The 25,680-nt window shown below is 41.6% G+C and overlaps 1 protein-coding gene across 1 annotated transcript in view; it reads right to left on the minus strand.

Annotated features, from left to right (window-relative positions):
• The window catches only part of inpp5a (inositol polyphosphate-5-phosphatase A), a 177,617-nt gene that overhangs the window by 67,071 nt on the left and 84,866 nt on the right, over positions 1-25,680 (minus strand). The window contains exons 5-8 of the mRNA XM_085368919.1: positions 14,651-14,714; positions 13,006-13,109; positions 5,176-5,228; positions 4,246-4,365 (exon numbers count right to left, since the gene is read on the minus strand). Of these exons, the coding sequence (XP_085225045.1) occupies positions 4,246-4,365; positions 5,176-5,228; positions 13,006-13,109; positions 14,651-14,714 (341 nt within the window). The remainder of the gene's footprint in view (positions 1-4,245; positions 4,366-5,175; positions 5,229-13,005; positions 13,110-14,650; positions 14,715-25,680) is intronic.

The raw sequence follows: 25,680 nt of genomic DNA on the forward strand, positions 1-25,680 counted from the left end.
TGGGAAAAGCCTAAAGGGAAACATTTAGATTGGAGGGCTTTTTGAGTCGCGCTGACAGTTGACTGATGACCCTCCATAAAATGACAAAGCATCGCTGTGTGGTGGCCAGTGCGGCCCACTGCCTCCCCATGGGAAACTAATTGCTTTGAATTGTTAACGGCAACATTATTTTTCTGCCAATCATTGCTTTTGAATGGCCCGAAAATGAGCATGAAACAAGTCTTTTCAGCGAACAAAACAGTTAAATGTCCCCAATGTTGATCAAATTAACTTCAGCACTCTGACAATGGACTATATTTGTGTGGAAATAATAGGGCACCACAAAGCAAGCCTTTATGCCTGGATTTCACAGTTGTAATGTAAAACTGTTCTCCCCTGAACCGGACCAGCCACTCTGAATGGGGCTTGGAAACAGAAACAAACTCCAATACACAAAGGAGGGTTTTTTTTTAACTGCAATGAAAAAAAAACCTGTTGGTTTTATCTCATGCTATCATTTCACATTGGTCATTTAGCAGAAAAGATTTCCACCCTCTAGAGAAGTTCCTGTCATTACATCAGCCTGTCTTTGGAAGGAAAATGCTAATAAGCTGATATCTGTACAATCTAGCAGCTAATGGGAGTTCATTTAACATTATGAAAATGCCCAGTTAAACTACTCTTTAAAAAACTGCTTGTGCGCACACAAACAACTCAACCATAACATAAATGGGAAACAATGAACTTTCCACATCAAGCGTACCCGAGTGTCACTTCATGCAGCTTGGAACACACATGGGCACTTTCAAAGGGCAGGAAAGGGAGCGAGGGTACGTTTCAAGCAGAGCCTTTGCTGTTCTCCCATGGAAGCGGCCCTCACATCAGCCCAGGCTATGGAACTGTGCTTTTTTTCCCCTTTTTTTCTTTCTGATGTGACTCAATAGTGAGGTCTGGCTGGCTAAACGTTGTTCCTTCTCAGCATTGTTCCCCCGAGGCCTTGAAGCACTTTGGAGATAAACACTATTTAGCAGTTAAAAGGGCCACAGAGGAAAAGGCTTATCAGATGTGTTCTCAATGGGCTGTAAGCTGCATTATTAGGCATGAGCTCCAGATAAGGTGCAGGCTGAAGTTTGATGCTCGGCAGCAGAGCTCTGTCCCCGCAGTGCTGCCGTGTGTGCAGGCTCCAGTGTAGACTGCTGTGAGGATCTCAGCTGGTGGTGTGTTCAGCAGCTCCAACCCTCCCCAATCTTATCCCATCCCGCAATGAGAGATTAGAGCCCAGAGAGGAGAGAGAAGAGAGAGGGAGGGGGAACTCTGGCTTTAGATATTCCCCGTTCCTTTTCCTGCTCCGCTTCTGGGGGTAGGAGTCAGAGTTAGGACAATAGCCAAAAAGATGGTTCCCAACCAGCCACTGAATGGGAACACTGTTGGTGGTAGCGCTTCATTCAAAGCCCGGCCCGGGCACATTGTCCTCCCAGATCGACGGAGGAGAATGGAGTTTGCTGGTGGCTGCCAAAAGGTTAGCAGCCTCTGTGAAAGGACCGACCCATTATTCACTGCCCTTTACAGAGCCCAGGCACCCTTTGTGCTCCTCCTCCCTTCCCTCTGCACTGCTAGCTTTTTCTCACTCCGGTGCTCCGGATCTGCGCCCGAAGGCTTCACCCTAAAGTGAGTGAGTGAGGCGCGATGGCCCCCCCACATCAATATCCCACCCCTGTATCGCTAGCAAGGAATACCAGGGGAGCTGGAACATATAGCGACCTCCTCATCACCACCACCACCACCTTGCCTCACACCACTCACCCCTCATCCCCACCCCTGCCGAAAGAATAACCTTTAAATGATATGGCCCAGAAGTAACAACAAGGTTACCATCCTCCAACACAAGGGGAAGTAGAAGGAGGGAGCGTGGAAACTGCCACTCACGCCAGCACAGTTTCTATTCAATCCCTTCAGCCACCCAGCTAAGACTCTCGCTGCTGTTTAGGTGTGTTTACAGGAGGCCCTTTCAAAATAAATCAACTGGGGGGAAATAGCACAATGAAAGTAGAGGAAACACTATCAAACACAACAGAGCAGAAACAGAGGTGCTTTGGAAACGTGATTATGTCGGTAAATCCAGGTGCGTTAAGATGTAATAAAAAACTGCAAAAGCTGCTGAAACACTGCCACTTCCCTGTCCATTAAAGGCAGCACATTCTTTCATCAAATCAAAAATGAAGTAAAGGTAAAATATGACCTTGCAGAGAAGAATTTATTAAGTGCCTCGTAATTCAGGCCCATCAGAAAGCCTGTTTGTAATGTATGCCACCGATATATTTATGCATGTAGTTATCCAAAGTGGAGGAGGTGGGGAGGCGTGTCGTGCATTCTTATGCAAGCTGAATGAGAGGTCACCTGCTGCCTGGTGGGTATTAGCCTTTTATTCTGTGTTAGCATGGCCAGGTACGGAGCAGGGCTACCACTGTGCACTCCATCATCCCACAGTGCTGCAAATGCATGTCCCATAAATTACATTAGCGTAGCCTATGAATGGAAATCATGGTCTGTTTGTACAGACGCGGACTTCACTTAGATCAGAGGGTAGAAACCCGTACCATGACCATGAAAACTCCAGCTAGAATAATTAAAACCGTTAAACTAACGTAGCCTCGCTCGTGTTAGAGCCACCACTGTATAAATGACATGGCAATGTGCCTGCTATATAATACGATGTCCAGTATAGAAATAGAAATGAACATCCAGCAAAAGGCCAGGCGGTCACAGACAACTGCAGTAGGAAAAATGACATTAAATTTAACTGAAACCCAGTTAAATGGAAAGTTTGCAGATGTGCCTCTGTCTTATTGCCCAGCAGGTCCTGAGCAATAAGACAGCAGCTAAAAGTACTACATCCTGTTTGGCCAACATAGTCTGTAGTTAAAAGATGGACAGAGTAACCCACTGCTTTGCTAACTTTCATTTTGACACGGTGAGTTAGCATTATCCTGCGATATGGACGGCTGCCATCTTACTTTTTGCAGTGACTACATTTTGACAACAGGGCAGATTGCTAAATTATAACCTAATGCTAACAGCATAGGTTAGCAAAGGGGTAGTTTATATTAGAGCATCACACAGACATAAATACATGCTAATCAGTTCCAAATGAGTAAAATAATCATATAAATTCAGTCACCAAAAAGGACAGTTAAACAAAAAATGTTCCAAAAGTCACCAAGACTGCAAACACAGCTAAAATATTCAGTTCAATGACTCAGATTAGCAGAGGTGATACCACCTGTCACTCAAAGCAGCCGTGCCCCTAATAATACATAACTTTAAGCCTTAATACAGCGTACAGTGTGTACATTGTATTAGTTCTAATCAAGTGAAAAATTAGGCATGTTTATCCACTTTAAAGTTAACACAGCAGTCTATGGAGAATGACTCCTTCTAGATTAGTCTCGTGTGGTCTTTTGAGGAAATGCAGGAAAGGGTATTTTCTCTTGATGTGTGTGTCGGGGGGATATTCAGTTCTGTTCAGTTAGCCAGGACTTTTGTTGTAATGCCAGTGATGATATTACATGTCACAGTATATTTTATATATTTATTTCTCAGGACCAAAGCAGTGTTCACAAATGGTGTACTGACAAATGCTTGCTTCATTTTCTCTGCTGGTAGAAAAACGACAGAGGTAAGTGTAAGATTACACTACCAAAAACTAAAGTAAAATAACAGAAAATGCTGGAAAGTAAGAAAGATTTAGAGTGAGGGACAAAAAAAGAACAGATAAAGGAGACTTGGGAGTTCACAGACCGTATAGTGAGAAGCCCTATTTCCACAGACAGATGTAATCCCACTGGTCTAAGACTGAATCCCACCAAAAACCTTCTCCACACCTCTCTTGCTCAGTCTAAGCCTTGATTACAATATCAATACAGGTTTTTGCCATGCAACAGAGAAATGGGATTTGTGACTATCAGCTGCTACCTCAATGCAGATATGCAATTTCTGTTGTTCAGGAAAAAAAGATTTTATTAGTTAAAAAAAAACATTTCTTAAATCTTTGTAGTCCATCTCAGTTTTACAGATAAAGAGTGTAAACATCGTGTATAATGAAGGAACTTGTTTTGCAGATTATCTAAAAAATGTGTGGATATCATACGTCTTCCTGCTTTACAGAAACAGAAATGTTGGGTTATAAATAGAGTAAATCTACCTTGATATCTGCAGAATTTGATCTAAGACTAAAGTAAAAAAGCTGGTGACCAACATCTACTGTACCTGTCTAAAACGTAGGCCAGTGCCTTCTGCCTGGTCCCAGAGTACTCTGATGGGCTTTTCTCCCAGGCCACAAGGTTGGAAGCATCATGGAAAAGGTGGATGTTGACCAGATCAAAGGCACTGATGGAGAAAGGTCACATTGTGAGCGATCACTGATGTTTCTAGCACACATATGCATAAGAATACAGCCACAAACTCTAATCTGCCATCTTTCATTTTGTTCTCTCAGAGAAAAACAAGACAGCGATGAACACCTCCCTGCAGATCCTATCTGGGTGGTTTTTTTGTTAGCATGGGGCTTGGCAGGGCAACTCAGAGGAATTGATCTTATCCCACGGGCTTTATTCTGCAGTGACATCCTGAACAAATGAATACATCTGTAGCTTTGACTGTGTCCGATCTGATCTCCCATTCTTCACCAGCCTCTCTCTCTTTGCCACTCTTGTCAAACGTCACGCTCCTATTAAATGCTTACCGTTTCAGCTCTTTAGTTCTCATGTCATCCCTCTATTAGATTACAATCCCCATCTTCCACCCCTCAGCCACCTACTCCTCCCCCCATTCCCTAGCTCTGCACGCTGGAAGCAGCGATGGTATTCATCCCGTACAGGTTCAATTGCATGTAATGTTTTTTGTCATCTGTCATACGCAACTGCTCGAGTAACGTGATTACGTCTAATCGAATCCCTGCTTACTTCTGCAGCGCGCTGTCCGGAGAGGATTCGGCTATGTGAGTCGCTCTCTCCGTCTGGGTGCGCTGTCTATGATAACCTCACAGAGCAAGACTCCCTGCAGCTCCAGGGTGAAGTCAGACGTGACTGACGTGGCTAGATATTCATCTCTAATCACAGCGATACACTTGTAATGATTCAAGGTTGAACAGTGATGAGGTGGGATGTGTCATTGTGGGGACCTATTAATAAAACTCACCAGTCAGCCATGGCCCATCGAGTTCTGATGAATCCCTTTCTGGACCACTTGCACTGCAGAACAGAGAGACTCAATTTAGCATGACAATTGACAGTGGCGAGGATTTACCACGAGACAAATGAAAGCTATAGAGTCAAATGTTTCACAGTCAAGTGGCAATGTCCATCATCTGGGAGCAGAATTTCTGGTTTGCATTTTTCAGCACTGCTCGAAACTCTGCAGTTCAATTTGGACAGACAGACACATTTCATTAAAAAATTCCTGAATTGTGAGCTTTTAAGGCAATTAAACTGCCTAAGTTACTGTATGGAAACGGGCTGTTAATGACTCTATAAATACACATTTAAACATCAGAGTTAATGGATGAACAGTGGCGGAACGTAAGTGTATTGTAGCAAACACTCCACTACATTTCACTAGGAACATCCATCCATCCATCCATCCATCCATCCTCTTCCAATAATCTGGGGCTGGGTCACTGGGGGCAACAGCCTGAGCACCTCCCTTTCCCGAGCCACCCCCTCGAGCTCACCCGAGAACAGCAAGGCGTTCCCAGGCCAGCCGAGAGATATGATCTTTCCTTCTCCTTGTAGACATGCCCAGAACATCTCACCCGAGAGGCATCTTAGTCAGATCTCCGAATCATTTTAACTGGGACCATATACTATACTGTTACCATAGTTATACCTTTTTTTATGTGTTTAAGTTTTCCATCATCAGTTTTCAAATAAAAACAAATTGATGCTTTGTTATAAGTAAAATTCAGAAAACAGGAAAAAAGAGCTTGACAAGCCAAAACATTAAATTAAGCCAATAATAAATGGCCATTGTCTTTCACCTGTGTATACCAGTCAATCCATTTCATACCTGCTTGGCAACCTTTTCCAGATTTGAACAATCATTTTCAGAAAAACATTAGGACTAAAGGTGGAGTCAGTCTGAGATCAGTCTGTGATTGAATGGGGTCAAGTTGGCAATTACAGTGGAGGAAATTATGATTTGATTCAATCCTGAATTTTTGAGTTTGCTCACTTAGAAAGAAATGAACAGTCTCAAAAACACATTGCATAAAAGTTAGAAACTGATTTATAACTTTTATGTTATATTAATGTTATATCACAATTCTGGCTCCCAGAATTCAGCATTTGATGGTTTTTGTTTGAGTCATTTTAATGTAAGTTTGCTCGGCTAACATTATTTCAGAATGTTCAGTATTTTACAAAGTATTTTAATTTATGTAATAAAATATCGATATTTGGTGTTCCCTTATCGACACAATATTGCAACAGAAAATATTGCAACACTATTCTGTCTATATTTCCCCCCCCAACCCTAATAAATATGAATAAATGGCTTCAGTCAGAATCCACTGCCTACAAAATTAAAATCAAAGCACTGCATGTTCAATGCAAACAAGATTCAACATGCTTTATTAAAACTAACCAAAAAAACAACCACATGAAGATTCATACTTATATTGTACATCAACATTCTTATGAATATGGAGGACTTGGTCAGTCAACCTGAAACATTCAACGCCATAAAAGAAAGAAAGTGGAATGCTATCAGTCTGTTTTTACACTCAGTTAATGTTGAAACGTCTACATTTAGGAAAGCTCTTTAAGAAGCTGGCAGCGCGAGGTGGGTTTTAACCTAGCTCACCTCAGCCTGAACACTCAGTGATCCTGACAGGCTTTTATTGAGTGAGCTGGTCAAGGAAGTTTTTACAAGAAGCAGAAAAATGGATTTTGACCATCCTAACCAGCTGAAGTTTTTGGTCGAACGGTGAAGAAGACATCGCGGCAGAAAGTAACACGAAGCATACGTTTCTATCTAGATTCATCATTTTAAGTGAGAACGACCAGAGAACGGTGGCGCGAGTAGCTCTATGGAAAAAGATGCTGGGAGACACCAGGTGACAGCTGCAGTGCAGACATCCACCGTGCAGCTGTTTGATCAGATCAGGCTTGTGGGATCTGATCAAACAGCTGCATCTTTCTCAAACAGCACATGATCAAACAGCACATGATCTTTTTCAAACAGCACATGATTCACCATGAAGCTGGTTATTAAATGAGAGACAAATTGATGTTGCGAGTGTTCTCATTCTGAATAAATAAGCCTCTTTCTCATAACCTCTCTCTTTTTTCCTGCCTCTCTCTCTCTGTGTGTGATACCCCTAATGGGGAGTTAACTGCAGTGATAAATAAACTAATTACGGGCCAGGTCACATAATTACAAATTGACTAATTTTATTTAAAAAGCTCAGATGCAAATTAAAAGCCTAAGAGGTATTTGATTGCGCCTCACATCCTTCAATCTGCATTAGTATAAGATTAACTGTATCAAATTGAATTACATTAGCATACTTGAATTAATCCATAGTGCCTTGGCAGGATGTATGGACCCAATTATAACTTGCTGTCCCCCGAAATTGTGACTTTGAGAGGAGCATATGTAAACAGATATGATATGATCATGCTGTAGCAAAACCGATTGGCCTCGCACTTCAAAATATACCTATATTTTTTAACTTAATGACTATATTAAAAAGATAAACAGAAGCAAACAGAAGCAATAAGGCTTATGTAGTCACACACAAAAATGCACTCTGAATAACACATTAGTTTGTTGCACGTTAAATCCATTAACATGCTGCAAATGTTTATCAATGTAAAGTTGAGGAAAGAAAGTATTAAGAGTATGAGAGGATGAGTAGGGACAAGATGAAGAGCGAGAGGTGGCGGTGGCGGTGGGGGTGGAGGGTGGACTTGCTCAGGACCCGTACGAGCACTGACTGCCGCCAGAGACGTTTAATCTCGATTTAATTTAAAGAGCCATTAACTACAATCGCAGCATTAAAATCCATCACTTTCTTGACACCCGGCCCCAGATTGCCCCATTTCCTCCACATATGACTGATTGACCCCCTGCTCCATCGCTCGCTTATAAACACACTCACGACGCGCACGAGGGCGCGAACATAGACAACTATCAGAGTGCATGCTTTAAAAGCATCACTGCAAAGTTTAAAATAATAATAATAATAAAATCATCATCTCTTTATTTCACACAATACGAGTGATTTTTTTGTAGCAGGAGTCCGAGTGAAGTGATTATCTCACAAAATCAATCAGAGCGCGGAAGAAGAAAACGGTGCTCGGCCTATGGGCTGACATGATGACATCACGCTTTGGCTGCGACAGCTGATATTGGAGCGGAGATGATGACACAGATGCTGTCCGGCCCCCATTTAATCATGTGCTGAGACATCATCATCATCATCACGCCTCCCTGTCTCCTCCACACACACACAAAAACACAAAAATGCTTTTCCTAAAAGTTTAAGAGTTTTACTAAGAGTTCTTTTTTCCCCTTTTTTAAAGACATGCTTGCAGAACAGGTCGCATGTGAAAATATTAAATATCAGATATGGCTGCTGTAGCCACTGAAGGGGAGGTTGATAGTGGGAGTCGAAGGGCGACCGCAAAAGGTCGCGAGGCTCGCGGTGACATTGGCCGACCTTCCACAGGTCAACGATGGCGTCTCCGCCCGTGACAGTGATGAACGGTGGCTACGACGGTGGGGTGGGGAGAGGTGGGGTGGGGGTCACATCTGTGGATGCTCGGCAGAGTACAGACAAACTGTTTGTGCGAACGCACGAACAGAAAAAAAAATAAACAGTGGGGGTGGAAGAGAAAGTGTGGGATTCACTCAAAACTACGACCATGGAAAAATATGCTGATATAAAATGTCACATGTGACACAGTCAGCACACACACACACACACACACACACACACACACACACACACAGTACTACCTAAAACACCCTCCTGCCACTGCTTCCCGGTCAGTCCCCTTTGATTTTTTTGACCTTTCTTATACTTCAGCCCCCCCAGTAAATAATACTATGTCGGGTTATGTTCAGAAAGAAGGCGGGGCAAAGAAGAGTGCAGGACAGAGAGCGGAGGGGGTGACACAAAAGCCTCATGACAGAAATGCACTGTGAGTAATAAGTAATACACACAAACGCTGATTGATTTGAGCCCCTGTAGACAGTCACATTTATCTTTATTCCATCATACGGCGCGGGGTGGGGGGTATCCAATGGCAGAGGGCCGGTTTACATGACAGGACAGTACATGAAGACATTGTGTACGAGTGTGTATGCTTTGATAAAGCTGCACCAGAACTACAGAGGGAGTTGCTCTCTTTCGCCACATGCAGCAGTAAAAACACTGAAATTTAAAAAATGCAGGAAGATGCATTTTGTTCTTTTAACTAATTATTGCAAAAAATACAAATCGCAGTGATTTACTGGTCATTAGTATGTCTTCAGAATTTCGCAAACTGGTGATGATTCTTCTCATGAATCATGACACGCTGCTCTTCCCTACATAAGCTGCCTTTATAGGTTAAAAGTATCGGTGTCTGGAACACTTGCACTGTATTTACTTGGTATTGGATTGATACCAAATATTTGTAGGATCGCAAAGCACTGCTATCTATGTCCCAAAAACATGTAAAAAGTGAAAAAAGCTTCAATTTGGCTCTCATTTCGGCATTAGCCCCTCGTTTATGAGCTCCTTGCAGTCTCATGGATCACGCCTGTCACAGAGAACAGCATCTGTGTCACAGGTGTCTTGTCTGGTGATAAATGCCACAGAGCGTTTTACAGGCAATGCCAGTTTAAATGACTTCATCTCCTTAACGTACACATCACATCTATGAATCACGCGTGGCGTTTAAATCATAAGGAGAGAAGCAAGTTAACTTTCAGCGAGGGCAGAACTTGAAAGTAATCGCAGCCCCGTATCGCAGCGTGCTACAGGGGGCACTAAAAGGGTATGAAAAGTCAGCGCTTTAATGGACACGCTCACGGTGCCAAACAACAAATACAAACTCATACGGATATTGATCTACAGCCTGCCGCCTATTTTCATCCTTTCTCTTTTTTCACCCCCTTCTCTTTACTGTTGTGTAAAACAATCAATAGCAAGGGCACATTAAGGTCTGGGTCATATACTTTATTTATATAAGGCAATGACAAATCCTTATGATGCAATGGTTTTTGGAGGCGTGTATTACCGCACCACACAAATAAATACATGAATCCCACCGGGGGGAGGGGGGCAAGGAGATTGACGGAATAACGGGGGAGGGGGGGACAAGCCGCCAAATCCATCACCGCGACCTTTTGGAAGAAATAGCATCTGCAATTTTGTCCACTTCCTTCTTATTCAGCATTTCAATTAACGTCCCCGCTTCACTCCCCCCAACGCACAAACACAGCTATAATTCAGGGCGGGATTTCCGGAAAGAAACGACGCTTTGCATATGGAGAGGCCGCCACTTAAATGGGAATCGAACAGAAAGTGTGAAAGTGAGTAACTTCAGAACTTTATGATGCCTTTCAGAGCTGAAAGCAGGGCGTGATTTAGGTTAAGTGAGTAATAAGTAAGATTATCGAGGAAAAAAAAGACAATGTTGGGCTGGATATCAACTCCGTGAGGTCTGAGCCACTTTTCTGGCTATTGGCTCTGCTTGGTCTGCTTGTGTAAAAATGCTTGTGCAATTTCAGCTCTATAAAAAGCAATCGAAATTGCATGCCTTAGGTTTTTGAAGACAAGCTAAACTATACGTGGGCTGCAGGCATATCACATCAAGGTGTTAAAATGATATGGCTGCAAAAGCAGCTTAAAACAAACACCCTCTAAAAGGGTATAATCAAAGCCTCTAGCACTGAGCATCAGAGACAGATCAACTATTATATAATTGTATAATTTATTCACACACTTACTACTTATTATTTTTTTTATAATGGCGTAGATCAGATTGAAGAAGTAAGTTGATTAATTAGTGACAAAAAATTATACAAAATGAAAAATGATATTAAATTTTATATATGTTGTTTTCTGCTTTATGTTTTTGTCATTTTAACTTTTTTCTTTAATGACTGGAAGAAAGGAAGAAAACTAGCCGCAGTGCCTCTCACACAGAACCCTGAATGTAGAGATGGATTCATGGGTGGGATGCCATGAATGGCATTTTGCTTTAAACTAACACAAACACTCCACACTCCCGCCATGATGTCACCAGCTGTGACACATTATTAATGGGGGACGGTAAAGGTAAGCCACAAGCTGAGGAAAGCGCACATCTGTCTCTGCGGCCAACCTGAGCGGCGTGCTGTCACTCGAACACCTTCCCCAGAGGATTCGAGACACCTGCCCCCTGTGTCCTTTTTGATGACTTTTAATGATGCACTCCCACATCTCTCACAAGACCTACTCCACACACACCTATCGTTATCCCCCCCCCCCCCCAAAAAAAAGGACCGAAGCAACTGGTTTTGGACTCCCTGTGTGTGGCGTCCTGTCCGGTCCAAGATCCCCGTGTAATAGGATTCCTCAAAGCTGCAGATGGATGGCAAATCTAGGCGGTTTCATCTACTAAAAGAGGGCATAAATCACGAGCGGAGGAAGCGGGGACGAGGCAGGGGTTATCACCAGTCTGCCTCCCTCGTGAGAGCTTTGCATTAAAGCATTAGTGAAATTAATTCATCTTTCATAAGAGGTTTGAGCAGTATCTGTGATCTATGATAACAACCAATTTCTCACTACGGAGGGGCCGGAGGAGGGAGGCAGGCACGGAGGGGGGGACAGGGGGGAGAAAAAAAAATACTCTGCGACCCTGATAGACTACACAAATCTGCTCTTTTTAAATGGGCTAACATTATCTGGAGTGCTGCTCTCTGGAGCATCATCCCAGATTCATATCCCAGCCGGGAAAGAGGCATAAATCACCAGGCAAAACTTTTCTCATCTGTACACCCCCCCCGCCACAGACACACGCACACACCTACCTACACGGCACATACGCATGCATACACACACACTTCTTTTCTCTCTACATCACTCCCATCATCCTTCTCAGCATACGCCGTGCCAGCTCTGTTGTGCCGGTTTTCTTTGCTTGTCCTGTTAAATGCAGAACAATGCTTCGCTGCAATCATTTTAAATGGCTTTGCACCTCAATCAGTGTAATTGGTTTTAGATCATCTCTGGAACGGGAGAGAGAAAAAAACTGAAGTTGTTTAGGTATGTAAGTATGTGTGTGTGTCTAGGGTGGCTAAGGGTAGGCAGATAGGTGGGTGGGTTGAAGGGGGTTGGAGGGAGTGGGGGGGGGGGGGGGGGAGGGGGGTCCTGCAGTGTGTGAAAGACACGGAAATTGGGGGGAAGTGTGTGAAGGGGGCCGTATCCATCTGTTTTGCATATATTTGCGGAGGCGGCCGTCGGAGCATGGTTGACAGATGAGTGGGGAGTGCGGGGATGACACACGGGCGGTCGTGCTCTTTATTACTATATCAGCACAGATATGCTCGGCGCCCAGCTCCCGTCTGACGGCGCACCGCACATCGAAACCAGAAAACTGAACACAGGCGGCGTGAGCAGGGAACTGCTCCACGGGACACGGGAAACACAACAAGGACTTTTTCTCTTTGAATTCTTTGTGCTGCTTTGTCTTTAGATCAGTCAACTGGGTTTCCCTGAAGTAGGGGAGAAATCTGACTGGAAAAACAAAAAGCTATAAAAACTGCAAAGGAAATAAGCAAACTAAATATATGAATATTCAGGTCTGTATTGGATATGCATTAAAAATGCAACAAATTGATGTATATACAGTACATAACAATGAGTGGGATTTCATACATCAAGAAATACACATTTTGAGCACACATAACCTTCCACTGTAAATAAAACATCTGTCAGCCGGCATCTCGGGAGAAGGCTGTCAGCCAATCGTGTGTGTTTATTACAAAACCCACCTCGGGAAAGTAGTCCTGTGGAAACTTCGCCTTCTCCAGTGTGGGTGTGCTTTCTAGTGTCTCTGAGCAGGTTTCCTTCCCGACCACCTTTCTAAATTTCTTGGCTGAAGAGGAAGCGAGGTTGACAGTGATGAAGGGAGAAGAACGGGGAGAAAAACACACACTGTTACAACCACAGAAGGTTCTTTTTTTAACACTGTGTGAGTGAAGTGTGAGTCTTAATCTTCTAATTAGACTGATTCTTAAAGCTATTTCAGCTTCATCAGACAACTGCCCCACCTGCTGGTCAGAATGAGGAACGCCTGCACTCGGACGAGGAGGACAGACTGAGATGTAAAGTGAGTAAATGCCTGTCTTTGATATTATTGGATCACTGTAGTGGATTAAATGCTGTAGATTTAAAACACTGCAGTCCCTGAATTTTCATTATATTCTGTCATAGGCCGTGTGTACACTTATACTAAAAGATGTTGATGTTAAAAATAGTCAAAGTTTACAATAACAATGTCAGTTTATGTAGAAATTCAATCTTTACACTGCTCTGAATACTCTGTTTCACAGGGTTTTTTAAAACTCTTGGCTCTGTATGGGGTCATAGAAGGTTTCGTGGTCACCACAGGCACACAACAGCTGTTTAAAATCTTTAGTTTGCGACTTAAAGTCAGCTAAAGTGACTTCTTTCAGGCAGATGATGATGACCCCTCTCCTAAGCCCAGTTAAGGCCTTACTATGACGCAAGGCAACTTTAGGAGAGTGAAAGTATAAAAACGTAGCACTGGATATGGGAATAACAGGCTCCTCTTCACCCTCCTCCACTTCTACACCACCCAGGGTTAGGGGGATTTTAATCTGTTTGGAATTCCTTAATGGAAAATATTTTAATAGAAAAAATATAATGCCTAAATGTATGACACTTCACTTGAAATCTTCTGCTAAGTTTCAGAAAATTTGTCTGAAAGTTTGCATGTGGCTAAAACAGTCCCAGCCCAACTGGACAGGCCACCAGCTCAGAGATCAGAAGATTTTATTATTTGCATTTCGTGCTCAAACTAAAATTGCAAACTGACTCTTAAAAACATGGAGACTGCTAAAACAAATTATGCCCGATTAGCTGCTAATGTACTAACATCTGCAGATGCCCGGTGCTGTGATTTTAAATCAAATCTTAATGTGTGTGCACATGGGTACATGAATGCGCCTCTGCTCTCTCTTGTGACCCCTCCCCTTCCTTCGCCCTGTCCTTCACTGGGGTAACTGGTGCTAATGCTGACTTGGGTCTAATAGGAAGCGAGACGGCTCCACATCTATATCCCCTCTTTAATTAGCGTGGTCACCGGCCCCCTGGGCCCTCTGACACCGCAGGCTGATGAGACGGCCATAGCTGTCCAATAACCTGCTGCACACCATTACTGTAGGCCCGAAATCGTATGAATTAAATCCTAATATTTATAAGCATTACCATTCTGTCCCGCTCCCTTTACATTATCCTCAAAGCCCATCACAGCCTACTGCTTTTGATGGAAGCAGGAATAGCCTGCAAACGGTCGCATGTGATATGCAGGAATGTGATAAAGGGGAATGAAGAGAGGATAGTGGTCATGATGTATGTGTGTCATGTGATGGAGAGAGGTGGGGTGAGGCTCACCTTTGAAATCAAACTGTTGGATGTTTTTCAAAGAGTCGTGGATAAAGTATAAACTTCCAAGAGCCTGCAAGAGAAGAAGACTTTTTTAAAGACATTTATTTATCAACTTTTTGTTTTGTCAGGAGCTAAAAGTCCTTCAAAAGCTTTTCACACCGTCAGTGTTTAAAGGACTGACCTGATGTGAAAATGCCTAATAAACTGCGCTGAAAGCAAAGCCAGCACAGATCTTCCACACTCCACAGCACACTGCACAAACACTACACACACCCCATCCGGCTACACAACAACAGGTGCACCGTGCTCTCGGTACAGTACGCTCGCAGCGCGGCCTCTGTGCACCCTATTCTGGAGTCTTCTAACGTGACGAGTCAACAATTTGAGCTTTCAAAGGACACATTCAGATGGACTTTTCAATGAGCAAAGATCAACTTCAATAGGCTTAAAATCTTAATTTTCCCTGTGAACAATCAGGAAACTTTCCCAGTCGGTGGACGAGCCAATCAAAGTCTGTGGGAAGAAGTGAGAGTGGTGCAGAGGGGGATTTGATGCGGTTCACAGTCCGCTACACTGCTTTTCTGTTGGCCTCTTTACATTTAGGGCAAATCGAGGCAAAGCTCGAGCTCAATCCCCTGTGTCTTTGAGATAGCAGACCTTTGATTTAGGATAATTCCGAGTCTCCTTTTCCTTCAAAACAGAGCCAGAGAGCGGAGCGGAGCTTCAGCTATGAAGACCAGAGCAACCAGATTAAAACGTAAGTGAGTAGAGGGAGAAAACTATTGCAAAAGAGTGAGAAAGATAAGAGCGAATGTACAGGAAATGATAGATGAGTAATGGTGGATGTGACGGAAGGAAGAAGGAGAAGAAATCAGAAGCGAGGGGGGGGGGGGCTCAATGCATGATCTTTTCCCGTTTTTTCCGCACTCCTTCCAACACGCTGGGAGAGAGTTCGGGCCCGGCCTGGCCTCTGCATTATTTATGAGCGCCCTGCACATCTTGAGATTAAACATTTGCTGATTTGTCAAAAGCACAAACACGAGGTCCTGCCCATCTCCTTGACATATAAGTTCAGCCGACAGAAAACACTGTCGCACATTTAATTGATGAGAACCGCGCTTGGTGACCCGAACCACTGCCGTCAATCCCTCTCCTGCTCAGACGGAGGCAAAAAGGAGGAGGGGGTGGGGGGTGGGGGGGGGGGGGGTGCATATGAGAGGGGACAGCGTTGGGCGAAGGCAGGACTCAAGGTCGCAGCTTCCCATTGCGAGAGGACAGCTTCCAGGAAGGCCCCCCTACACTTATTTGTGCTCACTTGTCTTTATGTTCTCTTTCACCTTAAAGTGCCAACAACGGGCCTGGACACAGAGATGGATAGGAAAGCAGGGCCAGGGAGGCATAAAGGTGCCATTTGTCAAAATGGTGCCACTATGCTAACTGCTGCTGTTTGTGTGAATATTTCACAGAGTAGAGGAGTGAAAAGACCATTATGCCGTATTATTGTGATATATTTCCTTTTACAAAAGAAGAGGAATTTTCCTTTTTTATTTTTATTACAAATTAATTTGCAGCTGCATTTTTTGTTCTATTTACCACCAGGTCAAAGTGCCTCTTACTGCTAGATTAACTGAAAATTAATAGACAAAAATGTTAGCAAGTCATTCAGGGTGTAACTTTGTTACCAGGCAAAACTGAATAAAATAGACTCGTGTTCGTCATCTGTTCAAGCAGAGCATTTTCTACTATAATATTTTATTAAAAAACCCAAAACTTAATTATTTCAGGGGAACGGTGATGGGCAGCGTCTCTGATTTTGAAGCCTGAACCAAAAATAATTATTAGAAAATTAGATTTTTTTAAACTTCTGACAAGTTAAAAAAGAAAATTATAAATGTGCATATATGTGTTTCCATTTGTATCATTTTTGCTACATTTGGCATTTTTGTTTTTCAGGAAAAACACACACACATTGATGTGGTAGAGGTCCCAAAACCTCACAAAAACTCAAATACGACACACTTGGTGTTAAAGGGTTAAATAAATAATTAGTAATTAATCATTTTGTGGAGCTCATCCAAACATAAAAGTAAAAAATAAACTTTATAATAAAGATTTTATAATAATAATAATCTAAACTTTATTTTCTTTAAAAAAAAAAAAAGCTGAGGCTGATACCTCCACTTGCCCCCAGCACCTGTGACTACCAGATATAAAATTAATATGACATCAAACAAACCCGCATGAATCAATTATCAAATAAATTATAAACAACTATGCTTAAGTGGCTATCCGTGTAATCGCAAAAATCTACTTAACCCTCAACCCTAATAAATATTCATCTGACACTGGGGTTCAGATCCCAGCAGCAGCTGCTGGGTTCCTCTCCTCTCCTCTGCCTGCCTGCCTCTCTCCCGCACTCTCCATGAAGAAGCTATTATATTAGCAGGGCGCAATTAATCCATTTGTCTCTTTACATGACAGGCTCAAAATATTCATTAGGGCTGGACTGCGCTGACAGGCCATGCTTATCTTTTACCAGTAGCTTTACAATGGCCTGTGTCAAACGTATGTTTGTCACGTCCCTCTTTATTGATTAGCTGCCAGATTCACTTGAAATAATTAAAAGTATATTTTACATATTTATAAACCCCACTGCCACAGCGGCTACTTAATTTTCCATTAGTAAAATGCAGTCTATTAAGTGCACCATGAGGTCCGCAGGGGGAGGTAAGGGGGAAATGAGTAATCACTATAATTGTAGACAGAAAGACAATAACCGCGCCATAAAAGCTGGGGTTTTATGACTCGATCTGGCAATGCTATCTCTTATCACAAGTCCTATTGGCTGCACCACTCACAGATAAGGGCGCACTGACACCACGGCGGCTGGGCTCGCGCTCTCTCCGTGCACGTGTGCGGTTGACATTTCCAGAACCCCCCCCTACCGACCCGCCACCCAGCAGATACGGCCTGAACAAGTCCCAATAGACTGGCTGGTGGAAAATAGAGACTTGAGAGCGGCAGTACATAGCCTGCATACTTTGCTCCGCTGAATGCTTTATCGATACCGAGGGCTGCAAAAATTAGTTTTGGCTCGTGAAGAGAAGCAGGAATTCTGTGACCTCTGAATAGATTTTCTGCGTTTAATGTGAAAAATGAGCCATAAAGCAAACATAAAAGTAATAATTTTTCTTCAAGGTCTCACCTCCAATCTGTGCTAAGGGAGAGTGGGCCAGTCCCCAGGAGAGCTGACACATACACACTCCGGTGTCATCGCTGTATAGCTTCAGAGGGTAATGCTCTGCTGCCTCTCGGACACTGTAGTGCAGCTCGTGGGTTTGTAGAGGACGACGATGAGAACACGCGAGCAGTACGGGTGTTAATTAGAAAGCAGGTGATGCAATTAAGTGTTTATTGTGCATTACTGCTTCTTGTGGCAATAGAAGTCAGTGATTCACATCTGTGGATGAGGACTGTTTGTAAAAGGCTGGATTTACTGCTCTTTGGGCCCTTGTGTTTTTTGTTTTTTTAATGCCAAAGGTCTCTAGGGCTGAACAACCAAGGCGCAGTGCCAAAAACTTCATTTCCTGATGGATCATTTGAAACTGGCCCATAGACTCCCAATAGCTTGCACTAATAAGTATAATTACATCCCAATACAAAAAATGGTTTAAAAATGGGGGATTATTTTAAAATAATTGACACATTTGGATTTTGTTAAAGCTTTCATGCATGCAGCTTCCTGACCAGGCCTGGTATCATTAGCTGCCTGTGGTGGTCCCCGGTCTGTATCCAGGGTTTTTCTCCACAACACATGACAGCTGACAACTCCACTCGTTCACATGTGGTCAGTTCTGACTTGTAAAAACACACACACACACACGCACACACACACACACACACACACACGCACACACACACAAGAACAACAACAACATAGTGGTGGCCAAATGCTGTCACTGAAGCTTTAGCTTTAGAGCTGGAACAACGTAGGATTTTTAAGATTATTTTAATTCTATTGATTCTTCCATCAACTGAGTAATGTTGAGTTTTGCTTTATTAATGTGCCATAATAAATGTTCAAAAGAGAAAAATTGCAGGTCTTTTAAAATTAACTGCTCATTGATTTCCTTTCTAGACATTGCAATGTCTTAAACCGCATACAGCATTGTGCATGCCATTTTGAAATAAAAATAAAAATGTTCAAAAATAAGTATAGAATCTTAATTACATTAGTTTCAAATACAATAAAGTAGGCAATCTCAACTAAGACACAAAAACATTACCTTTACTCTGTCTTCTTGGAAGGCTTTAGACGTTAACGGGAGGCAAAAATAGTTCTGATAGTATTTTACTGTGTGCTAGTGAACGAGTGTGTTTTTGTAAGCCTTTAAAGGACCATGTGGTGGTTACACACTGAATAACATTCTGATGATGTAAATTTTAATTAAGGTTATAATAATAATGAAATGAATGAGTCCAACCTTTATTTTATTTTTTTAATATTATTAGATATTAGCTAAAATCAAATTTTGTATCATTTCACATTAAATGGGGAACATAATTTCTGGCTCCATGTTAAATTATGACAACATCGTCATCATTGCTGCTGTTGTGCTCTCAGTCTTTTTGTGTAAACACCGAGGCCTGCCCGGGAACTTTTTACTCACAGGCGTGCTTCCAGGCGTCTGCTTTAAGAGTAAATGTGGGTGAAACGTACGCGTTTACATGGCGACGACAAAGTTTAAACGAAGAATCGAAGCAAAAAAATTTGTGTCGTGCATTTTTCAGAATCAAGTTGAATGTGAAATTTGTTTTTTTACACTCCGCCTGACTATGTGGTATTCCAAACATGTGTTGCCAAGAAGGAAATCGTGTGCCCTCTGGTGGACAAACGATGTAACGTCGACATTCATATCATGGTTGAAGGTTTCTCCCATATACTCTTTACTGTTTTCATTGTTAGTTTTCAGGCATTACAAATGTCCCAAGATATGAACAAACAGCTCACATTAGCCTGCTGATAATTCAGTCAGTGCAGTCTAGAAGCTAACTACGTACATGCATGCTATCTTTTGGATACAGTCTATAAACCGAAGTCTTTATAGCACATTTTTATAGTTTTTAATCTTTTCTTTGGTTTCTTTGGTATTCCAGTGCCATTTTTTTCTGTAACACTGCAGTTCACTCGGTCTCATTTTAGACTGCAGTTGTAATTCTGGCCTATTTCAAGCTTAAAATGCAGCTTCTCACAAGTAAAGTCTTGTTTAATGAACTCAGTCTCGTGCTTAATAGGTGCAAACTCAGTGTTAACAGGGACTGGCACACAGGCATGGTGAGCTGGTTTGCATATGAATGACTGCGGAACACAAACCTCAACCTGAGTCAGAAGTTCTGAAGCACTCAGTCCAAACCTTTTAGCTAGTTTAACTATGGCAGGTGGCGCTCTGTTGCCATTTACATTTACCAGCTGAGGTGCAGCACCGTCCCAGGTTTGAGTGGCAGTCCCATAGGAAACAACACAAAAAGTCGTTTCGTGAGGCGCTTCCTGAACATTCTTTGCGGAGACCAGCCACCAGGCCCAGGCTCTTCCAGCAGCCACCAGGCCCAGGATCCTCCAGCAGCCACCAGGCCCAGGATCCTGCAGCAGCCACCAGGCCCAGGCTCTTCCAGCAGCCACCAGGCCCAGGCTCTTCCAGCAGCCACCAGGCCCAGGCTCTTCCAGCAGCCACCAGGCCCAGGATCCTCCAGCAGCCACCAGGCCCAGGATCCTGCAGCAGCCACCAGGCCCAGGATCCTGCAGCAGCCACCAGGCCCAGGATCCTCCAGCAGCCACCAGGCCCAGGATCCTCCAGCAGCCACCAGGCCCAGGATCCTGCAGCAGCCACCAGGCCCAGGCTCTTCCAGCAGCCACCAGGCCCAGGCTCTTCCAGCAGCCACCAGGCCCAGGATCCTCCAGCAGCCACCAGGCCCAGGCTCTTCCAGCAGCCACCAGGCCCAGGATCCTCCAGCAGCCACCAGGCCCAGGCTCTTCCAGCAGCCACCAGGCCCAGGCTCTTCCAGCAGCCACCAGGCCCAGGATCCTCCAGCAGCCACCAGGCCCAGGATCCTCCAGCAGCCACTAGGCCCAGGATCCTCTAGCAAGGCACCAGCAAGTAAATCAACAGTGACTTCAACGGGCCATCACAAGGAAATACCAATCTCATCATTTTCAAAATGCCACCTAAAAAAGCAAACCCAGGAGTTGAAGGCAATTAACCAGTGAGGTTAATTGCCAGGACAGGCCGGGTTTCGGCAATCCTCAAGGGTGCTTCGCAACCAGTGGGCCTTAACGCTGTTAAGATGCCGCCTAAGAGGAGCAACGTTAATGAGGAGGAACTGGAGGACATAAAGAAATCCCTAAACTTTATGTCTGAAGAAATAACAACAATTTCCAAACAACAAAAACTGATACTCAATTTAATGGATGATATTAAAGAACTAAGAAGGCAGAGCGAGGAAAAGGACAAGAAGATTGCTATGCTGGAAGGATGGGTGTCAGATCTGGAACAATATTCAAGAGTAAATGATGTGATAGTGACAGGACTGGAAACCAAGCATCAGACATACGCACGGGTAGCAGCATCAGAGAGAGGGGAGCCACCCGAGCAAGAGCTATGCTCTTTGGAAGAGCAGGTAATGGCCTTCTTTAAAAGCAAAGGTATAGAAATGGACAGTAAAAATATTGAGGGATGCCATCCTCTTCCGAGAAAAAATCAAATACCTGCCATTATCATTCGTTTTGTTAATAGAAAACAGAAAAAAGAACTGCTCAAGCAAGGAAGAAAGCTAAAAGGTACAAATGTTTATTTAAATGAACACCTAATCAAGAAAAATGCAGACATTGCAAGACAAGCAAGAATATTAAGAAAACAGAAGAAAATACAGTCAACTTGGACGTCAGACTGTAAAATATTCATTAAGTTAAATGGAACACCAGAGCAGGCTAAGGTTCTAGTCATCAAAGAGATGACTGAACTAGAAAAATATAACTGATAAATGCAAAGCAGTGCTAAATATGATGGGACCGTCCAAGTGCACAACCAACGCAGATGTCTGACAATTTTCAACTAACAACTCATATAGATATTGAAAATAAGACATTGATGTATGACAGCAACATAGATCCTGATTGTAATTTCTTTAACAATAAGACAAATGAATGCAATTATTATACAAATGAGCAACTTAAAAAGGAATTCAAGGTAGAACAGGGTATAACAATGGTTCACTTTAATAGTCGAAGCTTATATGCAAACTTTCAATCCATCAAAGACTACATAACACAGTTTGAACAGCCATTCAATGTGATAGCCATATCGGAGACCTGGATAACTCCTGGAAAAGAAGAAGACTTTAAAATAAATGGATATGAATTCCTTCATGTAGACAGGATCAACAAGAAAGGAGGTGGGGTGGCACTTTACAGTGATAAAAACCTAAAGTACAAAAGAATGGGAAGAATGACAACTGTTATTGATGGAGTGATGGAATGTTTATCAGTGGAAATAAGTATAGAAAAAAGGAAAAACCTAATTGTCAGTTGTATATATAGAACACCAGGATCTAAGATTGAGATATTTAAGGATAATATGGAGGACTTATTTACAAATATAAATCAGAAAAGAATGTTTATTTGTGGGGACTTTAATATTGACTTATTGAATCCAAATCATAATAAGAGTACAGAAGAATTTATTGATTCCATGTACAGCATCGGTTTATTTCCACTGATAACAAGACCGACCAGAATAACATCTCATTGTGCAACTCTATTAGATAATATATTTACAAATATAATAGAAGGAAAGATAAAAAGTGGGCTGTTAATCAATGATATAAGTGACCATTTACCAGTCTTTGCATCTTATAAATGCCATTATAAAGTGAACAACGATGGACATAAGATTATTTACAAAAGAATAAGAACAGAGAAGACCTTAAATTGTCTTAGAAATGAACTTTTAAAGCAAGATTGGAATATTGTGTATGAACAAACAGAAGTTAATAAAGCTTACGAAGGATTTTTAAGAACATTTAACACATTACTTGATAAAAACTGCCCAGTAATTGAAATCAATAGGAAACACAACTATGCAGGAAGACCATGGATGACAAAAGGACTACAAAATGCCAGCAAAAAAAAGAATACCCTATATCGAGAATTCATAAAAAAGAGAACAATAGAAACTGAAATGAAGTATAAAACTTACAAAAATAAATTAACTAATATAATGAGATCCTGTAAAAGAGAGTATTACATTAAAAGGTTAGAACACAATAAAGATAACACAAGAGATATATGGAATGTATTAAACAGAATAATCAAAAATGAATCAAGGAATAATGATTACCCTGGGTACTTTATAGAAGGGACAAGAAGTATTAATAACATGGAAGAGATAGTAAATGGCTTTAATGAATTCTTTGTAAACATAGGGCCAAAACTGGCAGAAGAAATAAAGGTTGATGGAATAGAAAGGGACACTGGTGAAAATATTGAAAGGAATAGTAGCTCAATGTTTTTAAGAGCAGTGGAAGAGAAAGAGATTTATGACATGGTTAGAGGACTTAAGAACAAAACCAGTACAGACTGGAATGATATTGATATGGTAACGGTAAAGACAGTTATTGATGGTATCGTAAAACCATTAAAATATATATTCAACTTGTCGTTTCAAAAAGGAGTTTTTCCACAAAAAATGAAAGTTGCTAAAGTTATTCCCATTTACAAAACCGGTGAAAGACATCATTTTACAAACTATAGACCAGTGTCAATACTCTCCCAGTTCTCTAAGATACTGGAAAAACTCTTCATAAAAAGATTTGACAGTTTTGTGGAAAAATATGAATTAATGACAGATAGTCAGTATGGGTTCAGAAACAACAGATCAACAGCTTTGGCACTGATAGATTTAATGGAAAAGATAACGGAATGTATGGATAATAAGAGGTATGCGCTCGGAGTTTTCTTAGATCTAAAGAAGGCGTTTGATACTGTTAATCATGAAATTCTATTAAAAAAACTGGAAAAGTACGGGTTTAGGGGAGTGGTTTTGGAATGGTTAAAAAGCTATGTAGGGAATAGGCAACAATATGTACAAATAAATGAATATAAATCTAATTTGATGGATATAGCTTGTGGAGTACCTCAAGGTTCAGTACTGGGTCCAAAAATGTTTATTATGTACTTAAATGATATCTGCAGAGTATCGGAGATTTTAAAGTTTGTAATATTTGCAGATGACACAAATATACTGTGTTCAGGTGTGGAGTTGCCACAGGTTTTGGGGATGATCACACAGGAATTAACGATATTAAAGAAGTGGTTTGATATAAATAAATTATCATTGAATCTAGATAAAACCAAATTTATGTTGTTTGGAAACCAAAAGAAAAACATCGAAGTAGAAATATGTGTTGACAATGTATATTTAGAAAGAGTAAATGAAATAAAATTTCTTGGGGTGATCATTGACCACAAGCTCTGTTGGAAGCCACACATTACTTATGTTCGGGGGAAATTGGCACGGGGCATTGCCGTCCTGGGAAAAGCAAAGCATATGTTGGATCAGAAAGCACTGCACATTTTATACTGTGCTTTACTACTGCCATATATGAGCTACTGTGTAGAGGTCTGGGGAAACACATACAAAAGTAACACACAAACAATAACTATAATACAGAAAAGGGCCATTAGATTAATAAATAATGTAGGGTACAGGGACCATACAAATGCACTCTTTGTCAAAATGCAAGCTATTAAATTCCAAGACTTGGTGAAGCTTAAAACAGCGCAAATAATGTATAAAGTAAGAAATAAATTGCTTCCCAAAGAAATCTGTAAATTGTTCATAGAAAGAGAAGGTGGGTATAACTTAAGAGGGAAATGGAATTTAAAAATACAAAGTGCTAGAACAACTTTAAGAACTATGTCAATCTCAATTGCAGGAGTTAAATTATGGAACATAAAACAGTTTAAAGTAAAATATAAAAACCTAATTTTAAATAAGTATAAGAATGAAGAAAACGGGGTTAACCCAGGACGGTAATGTTGCTGGTAATGGTGTTGCGGTTCTTTTTTGTTTTTTTGTTTTGTTTTGTTTTGTTGTTTTTCCATAACTTGTGTATCTGCAAATATACACATTCTGTATTTTTCATATGAAAGAAACTATACTGTGGTGGGGCTTGCTAATTTCTTGTTTTTGATTTATGTATGTTATGTTTTGTTTTACTTCATATGTTTCATATGTTGTTTGTTTAATTTAAGACAAAAAAAAATTTAATGAATGAGAGGTAAAACTTGAGGGGGTAGGGACAAATAAGTAAATACTTCAGCCTACTCCTTTTCAAACAAATAATGGAATGATATTTTGTAATGATTGTGAAGGCACATGTTTGAAATGTTTGAAATAAAAATGAACTGAACTGAACTGAACTGAACTGTTTTTGTAATTTGGGAGTCATTCCTTCACTGATAAGATTGCACCATAAATACTTGAAGAATTTATGAATTGTGGGAACATAACAACATCAAGGCCATGACAGAGGTTATAAACAAGCCACAAGTTACGCCAAGGCACTAAACCATTTTATTAGGAGGAAAAACAGAGTGTTAGTGTGCTTGTTGGAATTCCTCAGTGCAAAGGAGGACTGGGTGCGTGTGAGGGCTGAAGTGACTGACCTATTAATCCATTAGTCAATCCACAGAAAACCATGTGGCAACAATTTTAAGTAAGCTTGGTTAATAAAACTTGTTTGGTTTGGTTGTATCGTAACCCGAATGCTTGTGTTCCCTTAAAACACTCCCTTAAAATAACTAGGCGAGTGCGAAATTATTATGAAGGTGAAAATAATACTGCCTTTGATTAGAGCATAATAATCCTATAAAGTGATGACACTTGCCCTGTAATGAGGGTTATCTGTCTGTGGACTACAAGCTTGTTCCAGCCACCTGCAGAGAAATATCTCCTCAGAGTTTTCCGTGGCATTTTGCC

This window comes from Diplotaxodon limnothrissa, linkage group LG13, assembly GCF_057381915.1.
Source record: "Diplotaxodon limnothrissa isolate DT_005_m linkage group LG13, D_limnothrissa_male_GT1.1, whole genome shotgun sequence".
In the NCBI taxonomy this organism is placed as follows: domain Eukaryota; kingdom Metazoa; phylum Chordata; class Actinopteri; order Cichliformes; family Cichlidae; genus Diplotaxodon; species Diplotaxodon limnothrissa.